Below are 26,041 nucleotides of genomic sequence, written 5' to 3' on the forward strand. Positions count from 1 at the left end.
ACAATATTAGAGAAAGCACAGTCATAAAATTAAGATATTGATAGGAAAAAATGGAACCCCAAGAACTGCAATAGGGCTATATAAGAGACATTCGGAGGGGATCCCCAAGCATTCCCTTATCAGCTGAAGCAGCTCCTGTCCATTGTCTGGCAATGCCCCTCCCTTGACTGATAAGTCTGTGACTTCTTCTGGAGTTACCTTGCAAGAGGACATCATTTATCTTCATGCCCCACCCCTCCGACCCAACATTTTCTCCAGATATGTCAAATCCCAGCATGCCAGTTTAGGGGAGGATTCTGTTTGAAGGAGCAGATGGGTGACAGAAACCTGGACTCCCAGCTGCTCAAACTAGAACAGCAATTTCAGAATCTTTGGTATGTTCTCATACAGCATTCAATTCAGCCTCATCTAAAGTTACAATGTCAGAAACGGTATAACCTCAAAGGAATCTGAAGACTTATGAAGAAAGGAACATTGGAGAAGATTTACTGTGTGCGACTTGGCCACCCCACCCCCCATTACATCCCTGGAAAAAGCCCCATATGTTTTGTTATCAAATAACTTTAAAAATACTTTGGTGGGGCTTCCCTGGTGGCACAGTGGTTGAGAGTCTGCCTGCCGATGCAGGGGACACGGGTTCGTGCCCCGGTCTGGGAGGATCCCACATGCCACGGAGTGGCTAGGCCCGTGAGCCATGGCCGCTGAGCCTGCGCGTCCGGAGCCTGTGCTCCGCAACGGGAGAGGCCACAACAGTGAGAGGCCCGTGTACCACAAAAAAAAAAAAAAAAAAAAGCTTGTGTTTCCTTATTACTTTTCTGTCTGGATAATCTGTTCATTTGTGTAAGTGAGGTGTTAAAGTCCCCCACTATTATTGTGTTACTGTCGATTTCCTCTTTTATAGCTGTTAGCATTTGCCTTGTGTATTGAGGTGCTCCTATGTTGGGTGCACATATATTTATAATTGCTATATCTTCTTCTTGGATTGATCCCTTGATCTTTATGTAGTGTCCTTCCTTGTCTCTTGTAACATTCTTTATTTTAATGTCTATTTTATCTGATATGAGTATTGCTACTCCAGCTTTCTTTTGACTTCCATTTGCATGGAATATCTTTTTCCATCCCCTCACTTTCCATCTGTGTGTGTCCCTAGGTCTGAAGTGGGTCTCTTGTAGACAGCATATATATGGGTCTTGTTTTTGTATCCATTCAGCAAGCCTGTGCCTTTTGGTTGGAGCTATTAATCCACTCACGTTTAAGGTAATTATCGATATGTATTTTCCTATTACCATTTTCTTAATTGTTTTGGATTTGTTTTTGTAGGTCCTTTTCTTCTCTTGTGTTTCCCACTTAGAGAAGTTCCTTTAGCATTTGTTGTAGAGCTGGTTTGGTGGTGCTGAATTCTCTTAGCTTTTGCTTGTCTGTAAAGCTTTTGATTTCTCCATCAAATCTGAATGAGATCCTTGCTGGGTAGAGTAATCTTGGTTGTAGTTTCTTTCCTTTCATCACTTTAAATATATCATGCCGCCCCCCACTCTGGCTTGTAGAGTTTCTGCTGAGAAATCAGCTTTTAACCTGATGGGAGTTCCCTTGTATGTTATTTGTTGTTTTTCCCTTGTTGCTTTTAATAATTTTTCTTTGTCTTTAATTTTTGTCAAATTGATTACTATGTGTCTCCGTGAGTTTCTCCTTGGGTTTATCCTGCCTGGGACTCTCTGCCCTTCTTGGACTTGGGTGGCTATTTCCTTTCCAATGTTAGGTATGTTTTCTATATCTCTTTAAATATTTTCTTGGGTCCTTTCTCTCTCTCTTCTCCTTCTGGGACCCCTATAATTCTAATATTGGTGCGTTTAACGTTGTCCCAGAGGTCTCTTAGGCTGTCTTCATTTCTTTTCATACATTTTTCTTTATTCTGTTCTGTGGCAGTGATTTCCACTAGCCTGTCTTCCAGGTTACTTATCCATTCTTCTGCCTCAGTTATTCTGCTATTGATTCCTTCTACTGTATTTTTCATTTCAGTTATTGTATTGTTCATCTCTGTTTGTTTGTTCTGTAATTCTTCTAGGTCTTTGTTAAACATTTCTTGCATCTACTTGATCTTTGCCTCCATTCTTTTTCCAAGGTCCTCTATTATCTTCACTATCATTATTCTGAATTATTTTTCTGGAAGTTTGCCCATCTCCACTTCATTTAGTTGATTTTCTGGGGTTTATATCTTGTTCCTTCATCTGGTACATAGTCCTCTGCCTTTTCATTTTCTCTCTGTTTCTGTGAATGTAGTTTTCTTTCCACAGGCTGCAGGATTGTAGTTCTTCTTGCTTCTGCTGTCTGCCCTCTGGCGGATGAGGCTATCTAAGAGGCTTGTGCAATCTTCCTGATGGGAGGGACTGGTGGTGGGTAGAGCTGGGTTTTGCTCTGGTGGGCACAGCTCAGTAAAACTTTAATCTGGTTGTCTGCTGATGGGTGGGGCTGAGTTCCCTCCCTGCTGGTTGTTTGGCCTGAGATGACCCAGCACTGGAGCCTACAGGCTCTTTGGTGGGGCTAATGGCGGACTCCAGGATGGCTCACGCCAAGGAGTACTTCCCAGAACTTCTGCTGTCAGTGTCCTTGTCCCCTCAGTGAGCCACAGCCACCCCCTGCCTCTGCAGGAGACTCTCCAACACTAGCAGGTAGGTCTGGTTTAGTCTCCTACGAGGTCACTCTCTTTCCCCCAGGTCCTGATGTGCACACTACTTTGTGTGTGCCCTCCAAGAGTGGAGTCTCTGTTTCCCTCTGACCTGTTGAAGTCCTGCAATCAAATCCCGCTAGCCTTCAAAGTCTGATTCTCTGGGAATTCCTCCTCCCGTTGCCAGACCCCCAGGTTGGGAAGCCTGATGTGGAGCTCAGAACCTTCACCCCAGTGGGTGGAATTCTGTGGTATAAGTGTTCTCCAGTTTGTGAGTCACCCACCCAGCGGTTTTGGGATTTGATGTTATTGTGATTGCACCCCTCCTACCATCTCAATGCAGCTTCTCCTTTGTCTTTGGATGTGGGGTATCTTTTCTGGTGAGTTCCAGTGTCTTCCTGTCAATGACTGTTCAGCAGTTAGTTGTGATTCTGGTGCTCTCGCAAGAGGGAGTGAGCGCACATCCTTCTACTCCGCCATCTTGAACCAATCTCCATGAGATAATTTTTGACTCAATTTGCCCTACAGCAGGCCCAGTATAAACCATTCCATGGTTATCTTCCTTTCTATCCTGCCACACATTGGCAATCTAGTAGTTGGAAAGGCACAGTAGAAGCCCCTGGAGCTCTCACTTTGTACCAAAATAGTAGATCAAAAATTACATCCTGGGCTTCCCTGGTGGCGCAGTGGTTGAGGGTCCGCCTGCCGATGCAGGGGACGCGGGTTCGTGCCCCGATCCGGGAAGATCCCACATGCCGCGGAGCGGTTGGGCCTGTGAGCCATGGCCGCTGAGCCTGCGCTCCGCAACGGGAGAGGCCACAACAGTGAGAGGCCCGCGTACCGCAAAAAAAAAAAAAAAAAAAAAAAAAAATTACATCCTGAGTGAATTGCAAAAATTATACCATGAAAGACTATAAAAGTGAAGGGTGATGATTCCTATCATATCTGCATTTAATTATCAAGAGACAGAAGAACACGGATAAGGCTTGGAGAAAGTTCAAAGTTTCTAGAGCACATAGGGGTGCTATGTGGAGCCTGTGGCATGTCATGATATAATAATCACAGTGTAGGTAACTCTCATGGTCCAGGAAAGAACCAAGAGCTTTTTTTGTCCCAAAAGAAAATAGCTACTCACAGAAGGGGGGCTTGGTTTGCTATAAATCACTAGGTGTACACGAGACACCAAGATGAACTGACCTGGCTGCTATTTGATCTATCTAGCCATGTGTTGGCTATACCCTTTAGAGTCTGTCATCAAGTAGAAGTGGAATCTATGGAATCAGGTCCAAGTAGGTCCTGAAGGCATAAGTAAGTGTCTGTGCAGGCCCTGACCAGGGCCTGGACTAAGAGGTAGACAAGATACCTACGGTGTAAAATTTATGGAGGCATTCACTCAGGTGCTGACCCAGTACTTGCACAACCCTGAGAGTGAATGCCTCCTTGTATTTTTCACAACAGGCAGCCAACTTGCCTCACCCTCACGCATACTACAATATGCCACCCCTCACACCACATCTATGATCTCATGGGGAATACCCTAACACCAGGTGATAGAGGAAAAAAAATTTCAAGTCTAGTTTATAGTGCAATACACCAACCCCGGCCAGAAACAGACCATTGCTGTACAGTCCCATTCAAGTGTGGCCGTGAAAAGCAAGAGAAGAGAAACTTTCCCAGTGGGCAGAATGTTAAACAGTACATTTTGTGGCTCTCTCTGTCTGTCGACAGGAGCTGGCCTGAGGTAAGGATTTGCAGTGAATATATGGGTGGTGGCCGATGGTTTAGACAGATGGTCAAGGACTTGAAAGGAATGAGATTAAAAGCTTGGGGCAATGAAGTGGAAAGAAAAAGTATAAAGAAGAATCTTTGGAGATGGATACAGAGTGTGAAAATATTCATGTTTTATGAAATTGAGCACCAAAATCCTCCCACTATAGAACGGGTTCTTAATAATCAGGCAGACAAGATAACACACTCTGGATCTGAGCCTCTTTCCCCAGGAAACTCTAGGGCCTGCTCAATCTTCTCCCGAACAAATGTCCCCAAGACTGAAATGAAAGCTATACCTGAACTCAACATCTTACCAAAGCTAACCTGGTTACCATCACGGCAAAGTGCCCAATTTGCCAGCAGCAGCAGCAATCAACCCCAGGTCCCCTATTCTATCACCCCAGGGGGACCAGGGAGGGATCTAGTAGAAGGTTTGGATATGCCTTCACTGAACATCAAGCTTCTGCCAATATTATTTCCCATGACTTTAGTCTGTGCCCTATAACTGATTTCCTACACAACACTGCTTCTTAACAAGAATTCATACTGCAGTTTAAAAACCAGGCTAACGTCTGTGATATTCACCGATCTTACTTATGTATTCCATCATCCAGAAGCAGCTGACTTTACAGATCAATGAAATGGTATAGTGGAGATTATGGCGTGTCCCCTCAAACCCATCCTCCCTTTCTCCTGAGCATGTGGTTGTCCACATAGGGACTACATTTCCCAACCTCCCTTGTACCTAGTTCTCCTCAATGGAATGTAAGTAGAATTGATAAGTACAACTTTCAAGTCATCTTGAAGAGCCTGCCCTGGAGTTGCTGCACCCTTTCCTTCCTGCTGGCCAGGACCAACAACTTTGGAAGGTACTTAATGAGGATGGCAGAGCTTCCTCATTAGCTTAGATCTTGAGATGTGTTCATAGAGCAGAGCTATCTCTCTTCCCTCGTTGTAAGAGAAAAATAAACTTTTATCTAGTTTGAGTCACTGTGTTTTGGGACTCTTTGTTAGAACAACTTAGCTTTTTATGGTGGTATGCTACAGTCCTTCAAGGATGAGGTATATGCTGTGGGCTAGTGATAAATACAGAATGCTATTTCTCCCATAACCCAATTATATGGGTCCAAAAAGAGGGGGTAGCACTTCCTACAAGTACCCAATCACCCTCTCACTTCTTATGACCCTTGTTTCTGCTGGATTGGGGTTAAGGAGTCCTCAAAGGAAGAAAGTTCCCTCCAGGAGAAACAACAATATTTTTACTGAATTGTAAGCAGAAACTGCTACCTGGTCACTTCTGGTTGCTCATGCCAATGGATGAACAGGTTAAAGGGGGATTATGGGATTGGCCAGGGTGGTTAATTCTGAATATCAAGGTCAAGCAGGATTTTTTCTCTACACAATAGGCAAAATGAAGTACTCATGGAACCCAGGGGTTCCCCTGGGGTGCCTCCTAATGCTGTATGTCCAGTGCTGAAAGTTAATGGAAACTAAAGTTTAAAACATTAATGGAAGTAAAAGTTAAAGTTAACTACAACCCTTCATAGACAGGACCATCAAGGGCCCAGATCGCTCAGGAATAGAAGCTTGCTCCTCACCCTGGGTAAAGAGCAAACCAGCTCAGGTGATAGCTGAAGGCAGAAGAAACATAGAATGGAAAAAGGAGGAGGGATGTCATAAATACAAAATAGAATCTCATATTGCAGAAAGTGGCTTTTACCTCCTGACCTTCTGCCATATTAGACATTTATATATTTGAACTCATTTGCATTTTCTTCTAGTTCTTATTCCCTTGCTATTGTATTATTAAGTGTGATGATGATTAACTTTACAATTTGTCTAGTTCACAGGCTGCAGAATGCTGAGATAGAATTCCAGAAGAATTAGAGGAGGAATAGAATGAAGATCCTGAAGTTAGAGCTATGAGGGTTTGGATTGTCTGCCTTGGGGGCAAGTTGAATGCATTCTGTATGAATGACAGTAGCGTGATGTAGGATGGGAGCATTTTGTGGGGGAAAGGACTGTAAATTTAGAAAGAAATGCATGTGTGGATGTTGGGCGGCCAAAGGGGTGGACTGTAGTGGCACTTATCATTTTCCTAGCTTCTGAACACTCTTCCTGATTGGGGAGACTCTCCCCAAAGAAGGTCAATATTGGTGGGGGAGTTTTAGCTTTTCATATAGAAACCTAAAGGACTATGTTTGTTTTCTACCCATCTTTGACAGCTGGTGCCTACATATGTCCTAGGTTTAGCCAATCAAACAATCCCACACAAGATCTGAATCTGAAGGATTAAAGTTAGTAAGGATGGAAGTAGACTTGAAAGATTACACATAGTGAGAGATACTTATGCCAAGAGTCTAGTGACAGGGATGCCAGCAGCAGTGCACTAACCAGGCTTTCCTGCGTGTGACCTTGTGGTGTTTCCTGAAATGATTTTCCTCGCTTCTTCAGTCTTCCTGTTGATCCTGTAAACTATCCAGTAACCCTGAAAATAAGTTAAATTTTCTCTTGAGTTAGCTGAACCCACACTTACACACTGATGGGCATGGGGAAAATCAAGGATTCAAAGAAAGGGAGTATCCTCTGCAGTCTAGGGTTGAGAAGTGTTCTCTGAACCTTTTGTAGGTGAGAAGGGCTTCTGTCCTGTATTGGCTGGAGAGAGATTCTGTTTCCCAGAGGTCCCTTTTTTGGACTCTGGTCACTAAAAAGACTCATTTGTCAGGACAACAGGGATGGCTATTGACAGTTGCCAGACCTGTGGCCCAGAGATCCAAAAGACTCAGCACTCCTACCTGCTACACCCTGCATCCAAGGGCCATGAAGGCAGAGAGGCAGGGAAGGCTCAGCTACCTGGGGCGGGCAGTCAGGGCTGGGTTAGCTCTTCTTTTTTCCTGGGATTGCTGGCTGTTCCAAGGAACGTGAAGAGGAGGCAGCAGCGTTCACTATAATGAAACTCACAACCCGGCTGTAGGGGAGCTTCCCAGTAACAAGGAGCCCAAGGTGTTCTCTCCTCAACCAAAAAAATAATGGGAACCTGAACTCCTCTATCCGACTTGCCTTTGCCCTGATCCTTCATGGATGCCGCCAGCTGGGCCAAGTAAGGGGAGAACTTATTGGGGGAGGATTCCATAGGGGCCCCTTGGGGCCGTCATCTCTCTGTAGTGGACTAATGCCCTCCCTAGGTCATCCTGGAGCCCCACAGGGCCCGAGACGCAGGTACGACTAGAGAGAAAGAGGCTCAGGGTGGTGCTTACTTGTGCCGGAGAGCCACAGGCAAGTGCGCCTTTCTCCTTCCGGGCCCTTAACCTGCAACCCTCCTCCAGGCCACAGAATGAATCCTCACTCGCAGGACCCGGCTCCTCTCCTCCCGCGGGTTTTCAAGCGTTTACCTTTCTGCTGCTGGGCGGATCCCCGTTTGTTGAGCGCTGCTCCTGAGTCTCTGCCCCGAAACCCACAGGAGCGAATCCGCCGCCAGGGCGGTCCCCGCGGTGGGCAGCGCAGGGCCCGGGGCCTCTAGGGCCTCTGTACAGTCAGTCGCGCGTTTCCCACAATTTCTGGATGCGGGGGTGGGATGGGGAGTCCAGGAGTAGGCAGAAAAAGCAAGGTCGCCGCGCAAGGCCCGGGTCTTGGGTCCCAGGAAGGGATGAAGCCCACAGGAGAACCCGGTGGCAGATTTCGCTGAGGCCCGGAGCTGCCTCGGGCACGTGTCCTAGGAGCGCAGGAATGAAAGGCAAGCCCTTCTCTGCGGGCGGCCCAGGGCGCCGACCCCCGCAGCCCAGGTCAGCGCAGGGCGGCGGGATTCCCTGGCCTCTCGGCGCCCTCAAGTCCACGTGGCCGAGCGGAGCAACTCGCTGAAGAAAGGGCCAGGTTTGCGTAATTCCCCAGCCCTGTGGCGACAAGACCACACTCCCCAGGCCCGCGGAGTCCGCGTCAGACCTGAGTGGAGGCTTGACTTTGTGTACCTATCGGATCCAAGCCGATGGACGCAGGCTGCGTTTTCTCCTTGGCCGCCCGGCCTCTTGACACCCTAGAGGACCAGTTTTGGGGGACTGAAGTACAAGATGTCCCTCTTCTCCGAGAACCTGTTTATGTTCCTCATCCCGGATCCCCCGGTACCGGGCTTCAAAATGAGAGCCAGTTTCTCACCCTTGTCGCATTTCTTGCAGTTCCAACCTGTCATCCCCTGCCTCTGAGTGTCCCCTGCTGTCTGGCCCCGACAGTCCCTTTGGTTGGTGGAGGCGAGGGGGCGCTTCTGAGTTGCTCACTAATGGTCCCTACAGAGCTTTCCGCTGAGCTTTTGGCCTGGTTAGATTTTAGGCTCCAGGCTGTGCGTATGTGAAAGCAGAGCTTTCCCCTCGCCCTGGGCTGTCTTCTGTGCACGGCGGGGCAGCTCCATGCAGGTCGGCGCTGGAGCTCACTGGAGTCCCGTGAACTCCTGTGGACTGGTGGTGATACCCCGCAACAAGCTGTGTGGAGGGGACAGTGGAACCCACCCCAGGGCAGAAGGCTCGGGGACTGGGGTGGGGGCCTGCACTGAGTATTCTGCTCCGTCTGTGCAATCAAAGGCCCCAGGCCTTCCAGTGATCTGCTGCTTCAGTCAACCCCCACTCCCAACTGAGAAACATCCAGTCCCTCAGGAGCCCCCACCCCTCACTTTCTCTAGGCTAGAAGCCTCTCCCACTGGAGCTAGGCTGGCTGTGTGCACCAGCGCTATAAACGGGATTGGAGTTGCCTTCTGCCCCAGGGCCCCTGCGCACAGAGGTAGGCCACCGCTTTACTCTCCCCTAGGACAGTAGTTGAGGACGCTGAGCTGACTTAGGGCTTCTGTGGGGTTAATAAACCGTCCTCTCCCACTCCTGCCCACCAACCTGCAGAATCTGCCTCAGTGGAGCAACCATGCCACCCCTGTGCTGACCAGAAAGCACCCAATTTCTGACCTGAGATGTGAAAGGGACAGAAGGAAAGCCTGTGGGTAGAAATGGGTTCAAGTCTACCACTGTGCGTCGGTGAGCTCGTGGGCTGCTCTCCTGAACAAATGTGCTAACACGCAAGAGCCGGTTTTCCCCTGACAGTGAGTGAACTGGTGAGAGGACTCTGCGAAGGCCCCTAAGTGTTTTCCTATGAACCTGTGGGACCCACCTCCAAGTCCATATGCAGCTAGGTGTGGCCTTGTGGCCACCTGGGAACAAGTGGGTGAATGCCTGCAATCCTGCGTTTCCCTGGACTGGAGGCAAGCATGAGGGTGAGATCTGGGGACATCAGCTGTTGTGTAACCAAGGATCTCGAAGGAATGAGTGGGTAAATGTGTAGACATGCGGCAGGACTGTCCCCCTCTGTGGACTCACTGGTCAGTCTGAGAGTTTGAGACAGGAAGAGGGCCGTGTGTGCCTGTGCGCAAGTGCGGAGGTGTGCGGTGCACGTATGGCAGGGGACGGTGGTAGACACTGCTCTGCAGCGGCCCCACCCTGTCCGGGCCTCCGGCCCTCTGGCCCTCTAGGGCTGGGCCAGTCTCCGCCCATCCCCGTTGGGTCTGTACCAGTTCTCACCCCGCCGGCCCACCCCAACGGACAGCTGGGCGCCTGTGAACGCGGGGACTCGCTAACCTGCTCCTTGTTCCGAGGAGCGGCGGGAAGCGCGGCACTTAAATACACAGTAAGGCTCCCTTAGAAGCGCTGAGGACAGAAAGCTGCGGGCGAGGAGAGCGGCCCCTCGACTCTTCCCCCCGGAAATCAAGGATCTGGGAATGAGGAGGGGAGGGCGGGGCCCCTGCAGCTTGTAGGACCCGCCCCCACCGCCCCCGCCCCGCCCCCGCCCCCTACCGCCCCACCCAGCCTGATGCGCAGGAAAACCAGGTTAAGCTACCCTGGGGGCTCGCGGCGCCACTCCTGGAGCACCAGCGAAGAGTCAAACGCTTTTACTTGCGTTATCTCCTTAATCCCTTCTGTAATGCGGGGAAGGGTTGGCTTTATCATCTGGGGAAGGAAACTGCAGGCTCCTAAAATTTAATTAACTTGCCCGAGGTTACAAAGCAGAGAAGAGCTCAAAACCTAGGTTGATGTCCAAAGTCACCTCAGCAGCCGCCTGGGAGTGAAAGAGGATTTTAGACAGAGGGACAGGTGCAGAAGGAAGAGAGTGTGGGGAAAGAGAGGGGCCGTGCAGGTAACAGGGAAGTGGTGAGGCCTGTGGTGTGCTGGAGAGTGAATTTTAGTGTATCTGTTGTGTCTGTATTCTTCATTTCTTTAAATAAATAAAATGGAAAAAATCCTCTTGGGCAAATAAAATAAAACTACAGGCCATATTTGACGGCAAGCTTGAGAACCCAGGAATAAATCTCAGACATAGGGTGGTAGTGTAGCATTAGCACCACAGGAAGCTTGTCCTAAATCTGGAATCTCAGGCCCCACCCCAGACATAATGAATGAGGATCTACATTTTAACAAGGTTCCCAAGTGTTTCTTACATACCTTAAAATTTAAGACTCTAAAAAAAAAAGTTTAAGACTGTCAGGTGTAATTTATATATAAATGGATACACCTTATATTGTATATAAAAGAGCCTCCCCAGGGACACCCCCCCCCAGTTCCTCTACCACTCTGGAGGAGGCAGGGAAGAAGGGAAGAACATGCTCTCTTTTCTTTTCATATTCTAACTGAATCTTACTGTTTACGAGTTGGCATAAGCCCTTGCTAACTCTCTGACCCACCAACATGCTCTCCCATCCTCCAGCCCAGAGCAACCTCCCCCAGCTACAGGCTTTGCACAGAGCAGATGGAAAAGGAGAGGAAGGATTTTCCTTCCTGGTTCTCCACTCTTTTGTCCAATAAAGTGTGATTCATTCACTTCTATTTTTAACTTTCTGCTGATTTGAATCCCTCATCCTGCTGACCCAGAAGAGGGAGGGGTGGAAGTGTACAGAACTCCCTTCCAATCCCAAAGGGCTCCCGGAAGGTGGCAAGCTCAGGCTGAGAAGGCCAAAGGGTGGGCACTGGATAGGTGCAGGGAAGGAGGAGGGCAGGGTCTCAGGGTCCTGGCAGTGCTACAGAGGGGATTCTGGAGGGGGAGGCAGTCAGAGCTGGAGAGGAACCAGAGGACTGGAGCAGCTTGGAAACATTTTTTCCCAAAGTCCTAGGGGAGCAAAATCCCAGTGGACTTCTGAGCTAAGAGTTCCCTCCACAGAATGAGACATTCCTTGAGGAGTCCTCCTCAAATCCACCACACCCCTGGACTTAACCATCCCTCCCAAAGACCCTGGCTCTAGGGTTAGACCCTGGGTTCGAATGCTGGCCCCACCTTTTATCAGTCATGTGCTCTCAAGCAAGTTGCTTAACCTCTCTGGACTTCAATTTTCCTTGTCTATAAAGTGGGATGAAAATACCACCTACATCATACGGTGGCTGTTAGGAATGTATTAATACCTTTAAAAACTAGTGCAGTGCCTGGAACACAGCATGTGCTCAATAATGTTGCTTTTTAATGTTATTATCGTTATTATTTTCCACCGGGGCTGGTAGCAGCCGCCCCTGAGGTCTCCAGGGTCCCTCAGGCCTCAAGCTCCCAGGGCCTCGGCTCGAGGCGCCTCTCCCCGCGCGGCCCCTAGAGGGCGCCCGGAACTCACTTGTCCTGCGTTTCTGCGGTGAAGCCCCAGAACCGGCTCCCGCTTTTGGGCCTTCGGATTTGGGGACTTGTGACTCCTCCCGCAGGAACCGAAGATACGTGGGCTCTGGGACCACAGGGCGGAAAACGTGAGGTGGCAGGAGCAGCTCCTATCAAACCTCCCCTAGAGCGGCCCAGAGCAGTGGGGGCCTCGCACCCCCCCCCGTCCCCCCATCTTCTCGCACACACCAGGAGGCCGGATTGCCAAGGGCTTTAGGGAGGCAGCGGCGGCCGCTGGGTTTTCTGGGCTTTGCTAGGGTCCTCGGCCGGAACCCAGAGCGGCCTGCTGCCCCCAAGCCCAGCCTCAGTCCATGGGGTCTCGTCGCCCAAAGCGCAGGCCTCAGCAATCTCCACCCCCACGCCGGCCGGCAGTCTCTCCTCCCAAGCTGGGGGAGGAGAGACGGGAGAAGGAGAGGAGGAGAGCCCTTGGCAGGGTGGCCGCGTGGTAACCACCCATGGGAGCTTTGGGGGTAACTGCGGACCCAGAAGTGGAGACTGTGTGCTTCGAATGGCACACCTGTAGCTCGCCTTGTTTAACATCGCACACCTCAGTCATTGTACATTTGGAGGAGGTATGTGAGGTTGTCCACAGAGATGCAGGCCGTGCGTGAGACGATATGAATTTGCACCCATCCCTCAACACAACACGGGTACTCATCGCTTCCTCCATTCACCACTGCCGCCCCCCCCCACACACACACATACCCCCAATCTCACGCAACATCTTCCGAGTCCGCTCTGAGCTCCTTGGAAAATCCAAACTGGCTCCAGCCCTCGCAATCGCTCAGCCTGTTCCTATCGGACTCCTCAGGATAAGGAATCTAGGTGTGAGTGCAGGTGGGTGATTCTAGGGGCCTTCCTGGGCCGACAGAGGGCAGTGGGTTCGAGCCATGCAGAAAATCGCGGGCAGCTCTCTTAGTTGCCCAGGCAGTGACTTGGCTGCCAGGCACCAAACCCTGAGCTGATCAGGAAGGCCTAGGAGAGTGAGAAGCTGCTTAGGAGCAGGGTCTGCGAGGAGAGAGTGAGAAGTGGGGGGGGGAGCGGGGTGTGTGAGCAGAGCAGGAGGAACAGAGCAGGAGTGGGGGTGGGTTTCTTCCAGCATCTGGCCTTAGGGGCCCTCGGGGCAGCTCTGGGGCCACAGCTCCACCCACTCCGCCTTCCAGCATGGCCTCTGAATCCCAGCTGCTCCAATTCTGTGCAGCCTGGAGGTCCCTGCTTAATTGTCTCATACACCTGGAACAAACCTGCCCATCTGCAAGTCAGTCTCGCCACACACAGGATGTCTATCTGAGTCCTGGGCCCAGGGCAAACCCCACACTTGCCACCACAGTGGGGGCTTTACCAGGCAGTGCTCAGGCCGTGCCCACATAGCCCCCAGGCACAGATCCGGCCACACAAAGCCGCTATTATAGTTAGCAGGTTGAACCAGATTCTCTGTGTGCCACGCGGCACAGTACGGGGACTGCTAGGACCCCAGCCCTGCATGGGTTTCTGGGCCCCTGAAGGCCACCACTCTGTCAGCCACCGCTCTGGGCTGCGCCAGGTCTGAGCGGGTGATGGGGGCCTCACTCACCGGGGAATTTGGTCGGTGCAATCATCTCACTCAAGCCAAGGAAGGAAGTGGGCAGAAAGGCAGGTTCGTTAACTCCTCTTTTCTTCCGCACCCCCACACACCATTATTCGGTAATTTGTTCCTCTTCTATTTTTGAACGGAGACCGACCATTTCCGGCAGGGGCGGTGGCAGACCCGGAGTTGTGAGCTTTCTGCTGCGGGTAGTTGGCCCTGACTGTGACCCTGGCAGCCCACTCCCTTGCAGCCTGCGTCTCCTCGGGACGGGGTGTGCGGGCCCCGCCGCCCTCCCGGCCTGTCCTAGCCGCGGCCCTCGGCCGACGCGGGATTCGGCGAGATTCCACCCCAACGAATTTCCGGCGGAGAGTGGGGAGTCGCGCGCCGTCCCTCAACGCCGAGGGCCCCAGTGCCCCGGACAGTCTGCCCCCACTCCCTGCGACGCCTCGCCCCGGGGCCCGGGCGCTTGGGAGGGGCCCCGGGAGAGTGTGCGACCCGGGCCGCCAGCGAGTGCCGGGAGCAGGCGCACGGGAGCCACGAGTGGGGACAGGGAGTCAGGTGGCCTCCCGCGATGGGCGCCCGGGATCCTGGCGTGCGGAAGCCCAATCCCCCGCGAGTCCCCGACAAGCTGGACAGGGTCCGAGAGCAGCGGGGCTGAGGGGCCTAGGCCCGCGCCGTTTTGAGTGTGACCCCAGCTGTTTGTGAAGATCGGGGCAGGTAGGAGGTATTTGGGGAGGAAGTGTGTTCTGCCTAATTTTGCTTGCGTTTGTCTTGCAAGAGGAGGGGCGAAGGGGTGGTGGTGAAGAGTCGGGCTTCGGAGCCGATTTGGGGGTTGAGTGGGCGGGCAGCCACTCCCCATTCCTGCCTCAGCTCCTCAGCTGGACAGTCTGTGGCCAGAAAATATCCAGGAGCCTTCGGGCGCCAAGCCTCTTGAGGGGTCCCAGGGATTGGGAGGTGGGAGGAAGACCTCAAACTCCTCTGGGGTCGGCAACTCTGGAATACGGCAACGGGTAGGCACTGAAGGTGCCTCTTAAAGACGCACATGAAGGAGAGATACCTCACCGAACGAAGAAGGTTCGGGCTGGGCAGCTCCAATCCCGGCGGCGGGAGGGGAAGAACAGCCAGACCTGCCCAGGCAGAAGGAGCCGAATTCTGCGGTTCCAGAAGGCCATTTCCGGATTTCGCTTGGCCCGGTACTGGGTGCGGCAGCCACTGCCGGCGGGAGACCCGCTGCAGACTTGACGTTGAGGCCAGAACTTTCTCCCCACGACCAACACGCCGTCAGGGCCTGGCCTGGTCACCGGGTGGGCCTGGGGGTGGGGTAGCCCCTCCACCCCGGAAGTCCTTTGGACCCAGAATCCTCTTCTGCCCAGATCCTACTCCAAGGGGGCCACAGATGAGAGGTGGACAAACACTGCCCTTTGCCCACTCAGCCAAATTTCCCCTTGGACCTGCTTGGGTTGGAGGTTGCTGTGCTTTGTCCGCATATCATATGGCAGATCCAGGATGGCAGTCTGGGGAGGATGAGGCCTCTAATAGTTTCCATAACTCTCCTCCACTCAACCCCAGTGTGGGCGCACACAGCTCTGCATACACGAACAAGCCCCACACCCCACTCGCTTCCAGTTTTAGCCACAAAGTTCTCTCACTCTCCCATCCCAAAGAAAGAGCCCCCTATGCCCCCACCCTACTATACAAGGATGGCATGTTCCCGAAAGCCTTCACCACCTAGCTTCTTCCAGAAAAGCAGGCTCAAGTCAGTTTTGTGCATCCTGAGATTAGTCTAGTAGGCAGGGGACTAAATGTTATGGGGAGGGTTGTGTACAGTGGCTGCTGTCCCTGCTAAAGTGGTCTGGGGCCTCCCTGAAGGTCCCTGGGAAATCTGTTTTTCAGATCCCCTCCTAGGCCAGGCTAGTGCTGGAAGCTGGGAAATCTTGTTTTGAGCACCACAGAGGATCCTGACCCGATTACTGACAGCATGCGCCAGTCTCTGCAGCTTGCTGGGTAACAGCCTGGAACCCCCAAACTCCAAGCCGATGCTGATACCCCCACAATGTATCTGCACACCCCACCTTAGACCCCCACCACCATGTACACCAACAGTACACAATTACACCCACTCACACACCACCACACACACTCACCTGCAGGGACAGTCACCCACAATGATCCACACTCCCCATTAATTCATTGCCCCAATTATATATGGTCCCACACAAATATATACAGTAAAACACATCTCACACATGATTGCATTTATACAATTATAGATGATACTCAGTCACAAACATTCACACATTTAACACAAGAATAGATTCACAATGAGAAACTAACATGTACTTTCACAAACATTACCACATGATTCGTTCACAATCACAGACACTGGTGGGTGATTACACAACTATCCAAAAAGCCACATTCATACATGGTCACACAGACACCACTACAAGTTCGTATGTATAATGGTAGTTTCGATTTGCAACTTAAGCAGAATAAGCACACACAACTGCAAACAAAATAACACAATTAACACTTACAAACATTATCAGTGAAATCCTGATTGCCCACACCCATCACAAACACACAATGCACACGCATAACTCTCACACCCAAAGACAAATCTCTAGCACTGGCTCTCCCAACTTTCCTCAGCACTGCCTTCTCTCCATTTCTTCCCCTCCTTCTTTCCTCTCTCCAGAGCCTGTAGGTCCTGGCCCCCAAATGTCCCTCAAATTTAGATACCAGGGGCTGCCCTGGCTGTACCAGCTCACACCAAACCCAAGTAGCTGCAAGGTGCTGGGCTCAGCAAGGAGCAGGCAGCCTTGACTCCGGATCCGGAGGGTTTTATTATTTTTTCACATAAATTACACAAGCACTTTATAAAAAGGTTACACAGAAAACACCTTATAAGTGCATAACTTAAACGCCCCCTATGAACAGGATCTGGAGAAATAGGCTGAGTTTGTGTGGAAACCTGCCTGTGTGTACCTGGGTGTGGCTAGGCTATGTGATGGGGGTCTGGCAGGCCAAGTGAGGCTGTTGTGGCTGCTGTGTGTGTGACGATATGTCACAGTGTGACCGTGGCCTGGTGTTTGTGAGAAGTGCCATGCTGTTCAGAATGAATCTGGGTCACCCCTGATAGTAAGGGTCAAGGGTGTGAAGGCTATGGCCCTGTGTGTGCATAACACTCTGCCATAGGTCCCCTGTGTGTGACTGTGGGGTGACACCAGGAGGGACAGTGAAATCACCTCTGGGAGGGCCTGTGGGTGTCCGTGTATGATGCGGAGTGGAAAACAGAGTGCTCTCCCCAGGGCAAGTTCAAATGACAGCTCATGCTGTCCTCTAGGGTTCCCAGAAGCTCTTCTTCCTCCACCTTTCCTGCCTCTCTCAGTCCCACGTTAAAAATCAGAATAAAATAAAAGAGACACAAACGGAGGACTCCGAACAGTTCCAGCAGGCGCGGGACCGCATAGGCATCTGGGAGGTGGCCGCGCGTCCCTTTCTTGCGCGGTCTTCTCTTCTTTTCCACCAAAAAGAGAACAGCGTCGGCGCGAGAGCTCGGGCCGGTGCGGAGGGGCACGGCGTTCCCCTGCTGCGTGCAGTCTTCGGCAGGAGGGCGGCGAGAGTCGCGGCTCTCAGGCCTCGCGACCCTTGGCTGGGCCCGGGTCTCACGGGGCGGAGCAGGCAGGCTCACTCGCAGGCCGACGCCACGGACGTGACGCTGGTGATCTTGGTCGAGTCATCAGACCACGGCTGCAGGTTCTGCAGGGCGAAGAGGGAGGAGTTGTGCACGCAGAGCGGGTCGGCGGGCAGCGGCTGCGCCAGGCTCTTCTGGAAGGCCTCTTGCTGCAGCTGCAGGAGGATGCGGTTCGCCTGCTGCCTCTCGGCCTCACGCTCCTCCGCGGTCTGCCGCCTGCACCGGGGACAAGCCGTTACCGACGCTTCGGGTGCGCTCCCGGGAGACAGCCTGAACGAGCGAGCACTGCTCCCCTTTGCGGCCCCCAGTTTCCGCTTGGGCCCCTTGAATGCATTCCCTTATCTTGAGGGTCCTGACTCCACAAAGACTGAAAGCCCCAAAAGTAGATTTGGGGGGTATCCTGGGGGAGCTGTGGGGAAATCCGCTAGGCCCAAGCAGCTGGGGCTCCCCGGCTCCAGGCAGGGCCCACACCCTCACCAGCCTGGAAGGCTCAGCCAGGGCTAGGATGGCATTTCGCCTCTCCCCAGACCCCAGGAAGACCAGGAGCCTTCCCAAGCCTGAGGGGCCGCACCTCCCCACCAGTCCAGGGCAGAGGCAAGGGCCAGTGGATATGAGGTGCCCTGACAGACCTCTCTTCTCCCCCTTCCCTCTGCGAAACTCTCCCAGTCTTCTGACCTCCTGCGCCGAGCCCTGTGCCCTGCCGGGATTCCCGCCGGACCGGCCGGCTTCCTCCGAGGCGGTCCAGGGAGGCGATGACTCACTTATTCCATTTAATGCCTCCCCTCCACCCTGTCAACTGAGATCAAACGTCTGTCTCTAAGGTGGACAGACCTAATGGGAGTCCCCGGGGCCTCCAGAAGCAATTTGTAGGCGATCGATGAAGCCGCGCGAAGCCGGCGAGGGCCTCTCTCAGCGGCGGACGCCGGCCTCCTCGCCGCCCCTTCTAGCCTTTTCTCTCTGTGTCTTTCTGTCTCTCGTCTTCCCCTTCTTCCCCGCATTTCAAACTATGTCTCTTCCTTTAGACTTTGTGTCTTTTTTCCCTCTTGTTTTCTCTCACCCCACCCTCTTCCTTCTCTCAGAATTTCAGGGAATTTGTTTGAAACGAAAATGAAGGTTTTAGTCATCTATGGCTTTCCTTTATTGTACATAAGACTTCTTCAGGCTGTTTTTTCCTTTTCTCCCTGGGTGGGGTATTTGTTTTTGCCGCTGTCCCCCCTTGTGTATCAGTTTCTCTCTGTCTGCTACTCTCTATTTTTCTCTGTGCCCCGAGCCCAAGGGCTTGCCCGACTCCCTCCCCTCCCCTAGGCTGCAGCCCCGGTGGGCCTTGGAAACGCAAGTACGTCCACACCCCTCCCCCCCAGCCCTTGCTCCCTCCTTAGCTTCCCAGAGGTCTGGAGCAACGTCTCCTACCCCTTCCCCAGCAGCAGGAATGTGGGGGGAGCAGCAGACTCGCGGGGCAGTGGCTTCCTTTGTGGCCACGGCGGCAGATTCCTAGCTTTCATTCAGAAAACGAAACTCCAATTCCTTCCTCCGGACCCAGGCCCTCCCGGCCAGGCTCCGGGGACTTCGCCCAGACTCTCTTGCTCTCCCCACTGAGGCCTGAGCTAGCAAGAAACTCCCGGCTTGTGTGGAACCGAGTATGCGAGCCAGGTGTGCGGGACGGTGCAGGGTGCAACCGGAGAAAGTGCCTGTCTGGGGGGAGAAATGAGTGTAGCTGTGGGTGTGTGACGGGAGAAGAGAAAATGTTTCTCTCTTTCTCACTCACACACATACACCCATCTGCTCCTGATTGATCCCCCTTTCAGTAGGACCCTCGAAAACCCCGCCGCAGCCGGCGCAGATTGATTTTCCCCTTCCCGGGTAGGGGAACCGCTGCGCCCAGGCCAGGCGTCTGGGGAGGAGGGAGTCAGCAGGGCCCAGGCCCACGGTATGGGGTCTCAGATGCTCTAGCGGGAGCCCCGGCTGGGGCGCAGAAACAGGGTGCCTGCCATGCTGCCTCCGGTCTCCGGGATAGACGAGGCATCTCTGTACGCGTAAGTCTGTGCAAACAAAAAGTCCCTCAGGACTCACTGATCTCGGAAGCCTGGACTGCGTAGACTGCGCTCAAACCCGGACGTTTCCCCAAGCAGCGGCGGAGACCAGCCGCGTCTACACCCGCACTGAGTGTGCGTCCCCGGGCCAGAAAGCCAGAAAGAAAAACAGCTGGGTCTCTCCGACCCCGTCCCGTCATCGGCCACGGTGGCTTTCCGCTCCCCGCGAGCCTAGCAGAGCAGCGCGCTCCTCCGAACCAGAGCCATAGGAAAGTGGCGAGCATGGGAGTATGAACGCCCCCAGAGAGGCCCGGGGCCGGAGGCTGCGCCACCCACGGCCGCGCCCGCCCAGCGCGCTTACCTCCACTTTGTCCGCCGGTTCTGGAACCAGGTTTTGACTTGCGCGTCGGTCATTTTGAGCGCCTTGGCCAGGGCGGCGCGCTCGGCCGAGGCCAGGTACTTCTGGCGGTGGAAGCGCTTCTCCAGTTCGCAGATCTGCAGGCGCGTGAAGGACGTGCGCGGCTTCTTCTTCTTGGGGGGCGTCCGATTCTGATAGGGGTGACCTATACGGCGTGTTACAGTGAAGGGTGAGAGGGCCACTGGAGCGAGAGACAGACAGATGGCAGAGGCAAGCGGCAGAGCGTCAGGAGGCGTCCCAGGCCCGACACCCCGCGAGTCAGCGAGCGCAGCGGCTAGACCCAAGGAGAAGGGCTGTGGTCCTCCCGTCAGCCCTCAGCTCCAAGCCCGCAGCGTGAAATGGCCCCAGCCCGCCCGCCAGGCCGACGCCGCTGCTGCCACCACGGAGGCCTCCCTAGCCCTGAGCTCCCACGTGCCCATCAGACACAGCCGCAGTCTCCTTGAGGGGCACGTCTGAGGCGAGCTAAAGGTCGCAGTCCCCCCCCCCATAGCCTCAGGTCTCCAGCCCCAGAGAAGCTGCCCAACGGTAAGAGGCTATCCTTGGTCAAGGCTCTGAATGCTGGGTCCTGACCTGAGGCCTCCATCACACAGCAACATACACAGATACATCACATACAACAGGGGCAAATTATAGATCTATACACCCAGACAAGCACAGGCACAAAGGCAGATGCATAAGGTGACAGCCATATACTCCCTCAGAACCTTCTTTAGGCCTGAAGCGAGCTTACAGCAGGCTGTGGCTCCCCTAGGTAGGCTACGTGGAGTACCTTTTCGCCAGAGACCCAGGCCCAGTGGGTTCCAGGCTGGGGGGGTGGGGGAGAGGGTGTTCCATCAGAGTCTTTTAAGACCAGCCTTGCCTGGGTGGGGGGAGTGGGATGGGGCACTAGGCCCTGCCTCCCCAGGCCTGAGAGGACTTGGGTTGGGGCACTGGGGCCCCTTCTGGAGACCCAGAGTGGAATGGCTCTTCTACCTCCCTCCACCCCACTTTGCCACAGACCCAGGGTCTGGGCCAAGGTTCCAAAGCTGGAACAGGGGCTTAGCCCAGGGTCTAGCTCTTAACTGCCTATTCCCCTTCCACCATTGGGCCGTGGAGCCCGAGCCCCATGGGAGCCCCACGTCGTGGTCGGTCGGCAGCCGCCTATGCCTCCTGCTTCCTCTAAGGCCCGGCCAGGAACTCAGGCTCAACTCGTGGCTGCCTCCCAGCGGGCTTGGGGGCCTGGTCCGGCGGGAGGATCGTAGTCTCGGATCCAGGGAACGCTAAGGGCGGCGGGAAGCGAGGCCGGAGAAAGGGGCCCGCGCAGGAGCGAGAACCGAGTGCCGTGAGCGGAAGCGGGAGCGGAGGGAGCCGAGGCAAGCGGAGGAAGGCGCGGAGCAGGCAGCTGAGAGGGCGGCAGGCGAAAGCCGCCGAGTGCGTAATCGTCCCAGGAGTTCTTTCGGCTGCCGATCGATCACGGGCCTGGCCGGTGCATTATTCACGCCGGAGGAAACAAGGCTGGGCCCAGAGGGGAGGACGCCGAGCCGCGACAGAACGAAAATGAAGCGGGCGGCTCAGCCTCGCGCTGCCACTGACCCGGACGGAGCCTGCAGTCCGGGAAGAAGGGCCCGCCAGCTCTGTTGCTTTACTCCGGCTCGGAGCCTCTACCGGGTTCGGCAGCGCGACGGGGCACTGGACCACGGAGCGCGAAGTGTGTGTGTGTGTGTGTGTGTGTGTGTGTGTGAGAGAGAACCTGTTTTCCTTGCGTCTGATTCAGGGGCTCGCCACCTCGGCCAGAGAACGTCTGCCGGGACGGAAGAAACAGTTTGTTCACATCGCGCCCCTTTCTCCGAGATGCCCGAGCCCCAAATGCCGGCGGAAGGTAGTAGTCCCGAAGCTACATCCCCCTTCCCTCCGCCTGACCGGGCCCAGGGACTCCGAGAGGGGATCAGGGAGAGCTTCTCAGAGCAGGGGTCCTGTGGGAGAGACGGAGAGGGGCCCAGGCTGGGAGAACTCTTCCAGCAAGTCGATTCCGCGAGCTTAGAGAGGTGGCGGGCGGCTGAACTTGGGGGAGGCACCAAGAGGAGCTGGGAGACCTGGCGCACAGAGTGGGCTGCGGGGAGCCACGGGGCAGGAGCGAGGGGGTAGAGGAGAGCCGGGACCGCGGCCAGGCGGGGCGCGCGCGGGCCGGACTCACCTGTGAACCTGTCTTTTGTGTATCTGCGGTTACTCTCCATCCAGGGAAAGGTGAGACCGGTAAGGTTGTTGACGCCCGGCACGGCAGGCACGGAGGGCACGGTGGGCAAACCGGTAGCCAGAGGTTGAGGGTGGGCCACCGCTCCAGCTAGCGGCCTGTGCGCGGGCACTCGTATCACCCCCGCAGCGCTCAGCGCCCCCGCCCCGCCGCCGCCGCCGCCGCCGGGACCGGGGCCGCCCGCCAAGGCCATGTTCACGTTGTAGGAGCCGGCCAGCGGGCCCATGCTGCAGGCGCCGCCGCCGCCGCCGCCCGCCGGGCCACCGGGGCCGCTCGGGCCTCCAGCGCCATAGGCCCCCGCGACCCCGGCCCCCGCCCCGGCCGCGGGGCCCCCGCCGCCGTAAGGGTAGGCGCCTCCAACCAAACAGCCAAGGCCGTATTCTCCGTCCTGGAGGCGAGAGGAGGGCCCCATGCAGCTGCCCTGGTCCGGGCTGTTGAGGATCTGGTCGATGCCAAAGCTGATGGGCTCCGCATGGCCCGGGTGGAGATGGTGCGGACCCAGGTGCTCCATGCTGGCCCCCGACCCGGCCCTGCGGTGGGGGGGGGCCTGGGCGGTGGCACTCGCTGTGCTTGGCTCGGGGGCAGCGCGCAGCGGCGCGGAGGCGCGGAGGCGGCGGCGGCTCCTGGCTGCGCCGAGACTTGGAGGCGAAGTGCGCAGAGGGGCTAAAGTAGGGGGGAGGGGAAGGAGAGAGGGGGCGCCGTATTCTTCCCCTCTCCGGCTGCTCGCTAGCTGTTGACTCTGGGACATCAATCACCGGGTGAAAAAGCCCGGTGCGAGCGAGCCTCGCCGTTTCGGCCGGGTCTCTCCATTGGCTGTGCGCGGAGAGGAGCGGGGTGAATGACAGCGCGGGGGAGGGGCGGAGAACGGGAGAGGGAGGCCTGGAGCCGAGACAGATGTAGGAGCCGGAGACGGAGGGACTGAGCAGAGGCTCAGAGAAGTAGTTCAAGAAGAGAGAGAAGAGGCCAACCAGAGGCTTAAGAGGAGAAAGAAAAAGAATAGGAGGCCGGCATTCCCAGAGACCCATAGACAGATGGCCCCAAGGAGGTGGAGGTCAGAGTCCTCTTCCCAGCCTGGCAGGAGCCGCCCGCTTGCTTAGAATTGGGCCAAAGGGGCCAGCCCACCAGGCCTCTGGGGAAGGGGCATCCCAGCGCTACTGGAGAATCACCTCAAGGGCTCAGCTGGGAAGCACCTGTCTGTCAACCAGAGGATTTACTCCAAACTTGCAGTCCGGCTTGTTAGAAAGTAGAAGACTGTCTACTCCCCCGGTATGGAGCCCAGGCCCCTGAGGCAGGAAGGTGAGTTCAGGCTTGTCTTTTAAAACACAGGCCTATGAACAACTGGCTATATGTTGTTGAAAAAGTCAGCAACAACCCCAGCTCTGCCAGTTTAGAGAAAATGAGGGAGGGAAGACTTCCTGAAAGACAGGCACAAGTCAAGGGAGTTGGTTTGGGACCTGCTGTTGGGGTGCCCAGGCATCAAGACACCCCCTTTCCATTTAAATAGAAGCCTCAAGAAACAGTTCCCACAGTATGTGAATGAATTCAATCAGATTGCTTTTGCCTACCAACTAGCCCAGGGCTGGCTATTCCAAGCAAGAAACCTTTGGATTATAGTGAGGGGAAGGAGTTATTTTCTTACTTTTGGAATCTTGGAAGGGAGGCCTAGGGGCTTAAAACAGTGAGGGCTGGGTATGGTGGGACCAAGATCAGGGAAGTACATCTAGGACAAATTTAGGCCTTTTCAAAGTTTTGCCTGTGGCTGACTGGCTTAGAGCCCAGGAGAGAAGAAGGAAACTCCCTTTTTCTGCTTCCCCTCTTCCTCCTCTCTAGTAGAGAAAGGTCTGCTCCCTCCCAGGAGCCAAGCCCTGGTAAGGGCACAGGTTGAATCACTTGGGATCTATTTCTGGTCTATTTCAGATTCAACAGGACTTCAGGGAGGGACTGTCTCTATCAGACAAGATGCTAGAATGTGGAGGCTCACATTCTACTTAACACATCTCATTGCAATCTATTTGCTTTGGCCATGTCTGTTACTTTAACCTGAAGAGATCTCCTTGGAGGCAGGGAATGGCTTACTCGTCTCTGTTCCTCCCTGTGGAATACAGCCCACAAAATATACTCATCTTGGGTAAATAATGAATGAAAGAACCTCCTTATTCAACAAATATTTTATTGAGTGCCTACTATGTGTCAGTCACTGTTCTTGGCACTGGGAAAACACCGGTGAACAATACAAAGTTCCTGTCCTCATGGAGTTTACATTCCACAGAATGGAATACAAGAAACAAAGAAGCAAATACAATAAGCCAGATGGTGGTAAGCGTTACAGAAAACACTATAAACTCTACTACACCAGCTCGTCAAGATGAGTATTATTCCCGTTTTCTGGATTCAAGGAAACCACATTTCAACAAGGCTAAGTGACTTGATCAAGATGGAGGAGCTGGATTCAACTTGCTTTTATGGGTTGGCCTGGAAGCCTGGCTGCTGGTTGGAGGCACGTCTCTATGGGAAAAACCTTGCCTGGGCTCCAGGCAGGTGGACAAAGGCCCACTCAAGACAAAGCCAGACATGAAGTTGGTGGTTGTTTGTAAACACTAAGCAGAAACATGAGTGAGAACTCTACTCCCTCGCCAGTTCTCTCCTCTCCATCCACCCAATCCGGAGGGTACTATACTTCTACACAGGACGTTCCAGAATTGTTTTTGGAAGTTGTTTGAGCCTGAATGAGTCTCTTTCTTGCCTCTTATCTTGAGGGAACTAAAGCAGAGATAAACATAAATGTTTTACTGAGAAACTACCGTGTGCCAGGCACCACACCGATCTCATTTAAGACTCACAACAGTCCTGTGAAGTTAATAGAAACATCCTCATTTTTAAATAATTAAGAAAACAGAATGAATGTTCATAGCAGTATTATTCATAATGGCCAAAAAGTGGAAACAACTCAGCTGTCCATTATCTGATGAATGGATAAATAAAATGTGGTATATCCATACAATGGAATGTTATTCAACCATAAAAAGGAATAAAAAGTAAATCCTGCTACAATACGGAAAATCCTAGAAAACATCATGTTAAGTGAAAGAAGCCAGGCACAAAAAGGCCACATGTTGTATGATTCCATTTATATGAACCATCCAGAATAGGTTAATCCATAGAAGCAAAAAGTAGATTAGTGGTTGCCAGGAGCTGGGAGTGGGGTGGGGGGAGTAGGAATTGGCTGCAAAAGCACACAAAGTTTCTTTCTTTTTTTTTTTAATTGGAGTAAAATTGCTTTACAATATTGTGTTAGTTTCTGGTGTACAATGAAGTGAATCAGCTATATGTATACCTATATCCCCTCCCTCTTGGACCTCCCTCCCACCCCCCCACCCCACCCATCCCACCCATCTCACCCATCTAGTTTGTCACAGAGCACTGAGCTGAGCTCCCTGTGCTATACAGCAGGTTCCCACTAGCTATCTGTTTTACACATGGTAGTATATTTATGTCAAACCTGATCTCCCAGTTTGTCCCACCCTCCCCTTCCCCCCACATCCACATGTCTGTTCTCTATGTCTACGTCTCTATTCCTTCCCTACAAATAGGTTCATCTGTACCATTTTTCTAGATTCCACATATATGCATTAATATATGATATTTGTTTTTCTCTTTCTGGCTTACTTCACTCTGTATGACAGACTCTAGGTCCATCCACATCTCTACAAATGACCCAATTTCGTTCCTTTTTATGGCTGGGTACTATTCCATTGTATATATGTACCACATCTTCTTTATCCATTCATCTCTCATTGGACATTTAGCTTGTTTCCATGTCCTGGCTATTGTAAATAGTGCTGCAATGAATATCGAGGTACATGTGTCCTTTTGAATTCTAGTTTTCTCAGGGCAATTGCCCAGTAGTGGGATTGCTGGATCATATGGTAGTTCTAGTTTTAGTTTTTTAAGGAACCTCCATACTGTTCTCCATAGTGGCTATATCAATTTACATTCCCACCAACAGTGCAA

At 53.4% G+C, this 26,041-nt stretch overlaps 1 protein-coding gene across 1 annotated transcript; it reads right to left on the reverse strand.

Moving 5' to 3' along the window:
* Window positions 1-17,345: 17,345 nt before the first annotated feature.
* TLX1 (T cell leukemia homeobox 1) lies at window positions 17,346-22,541 on the reverse strand (the record flags this gene model as incomplete). The annotated part of the gene is made up of 3 exons (XM_081242565.1): window positions 17,346-17,568; window positions 19,744-19,945; window positions 21,974-22,541. 3 exons carry the CDS (start codon window positions 22,539-22,541, stop codon window positions 17,346-17,348), a joined length of 993 nt encoding a protein of 330 aa, XP_081098691.1.
* Between the last annotated feature and the right edge of the window lie 3,500 nt (window positions 22,542-26,041).

Source organism: Mesoplodon bidens (genome assembly GCF_964165515.1).
Source record: "Mesoplodon bidens genome assembly, chromosome: 1".
Taxonomy (NCBI): Eukaryota; Metazoa; Chordata; class Mammalia; order Artiodactyla; family Ziphiidae; genus Mesoplodon; species Mesoplodon bidens.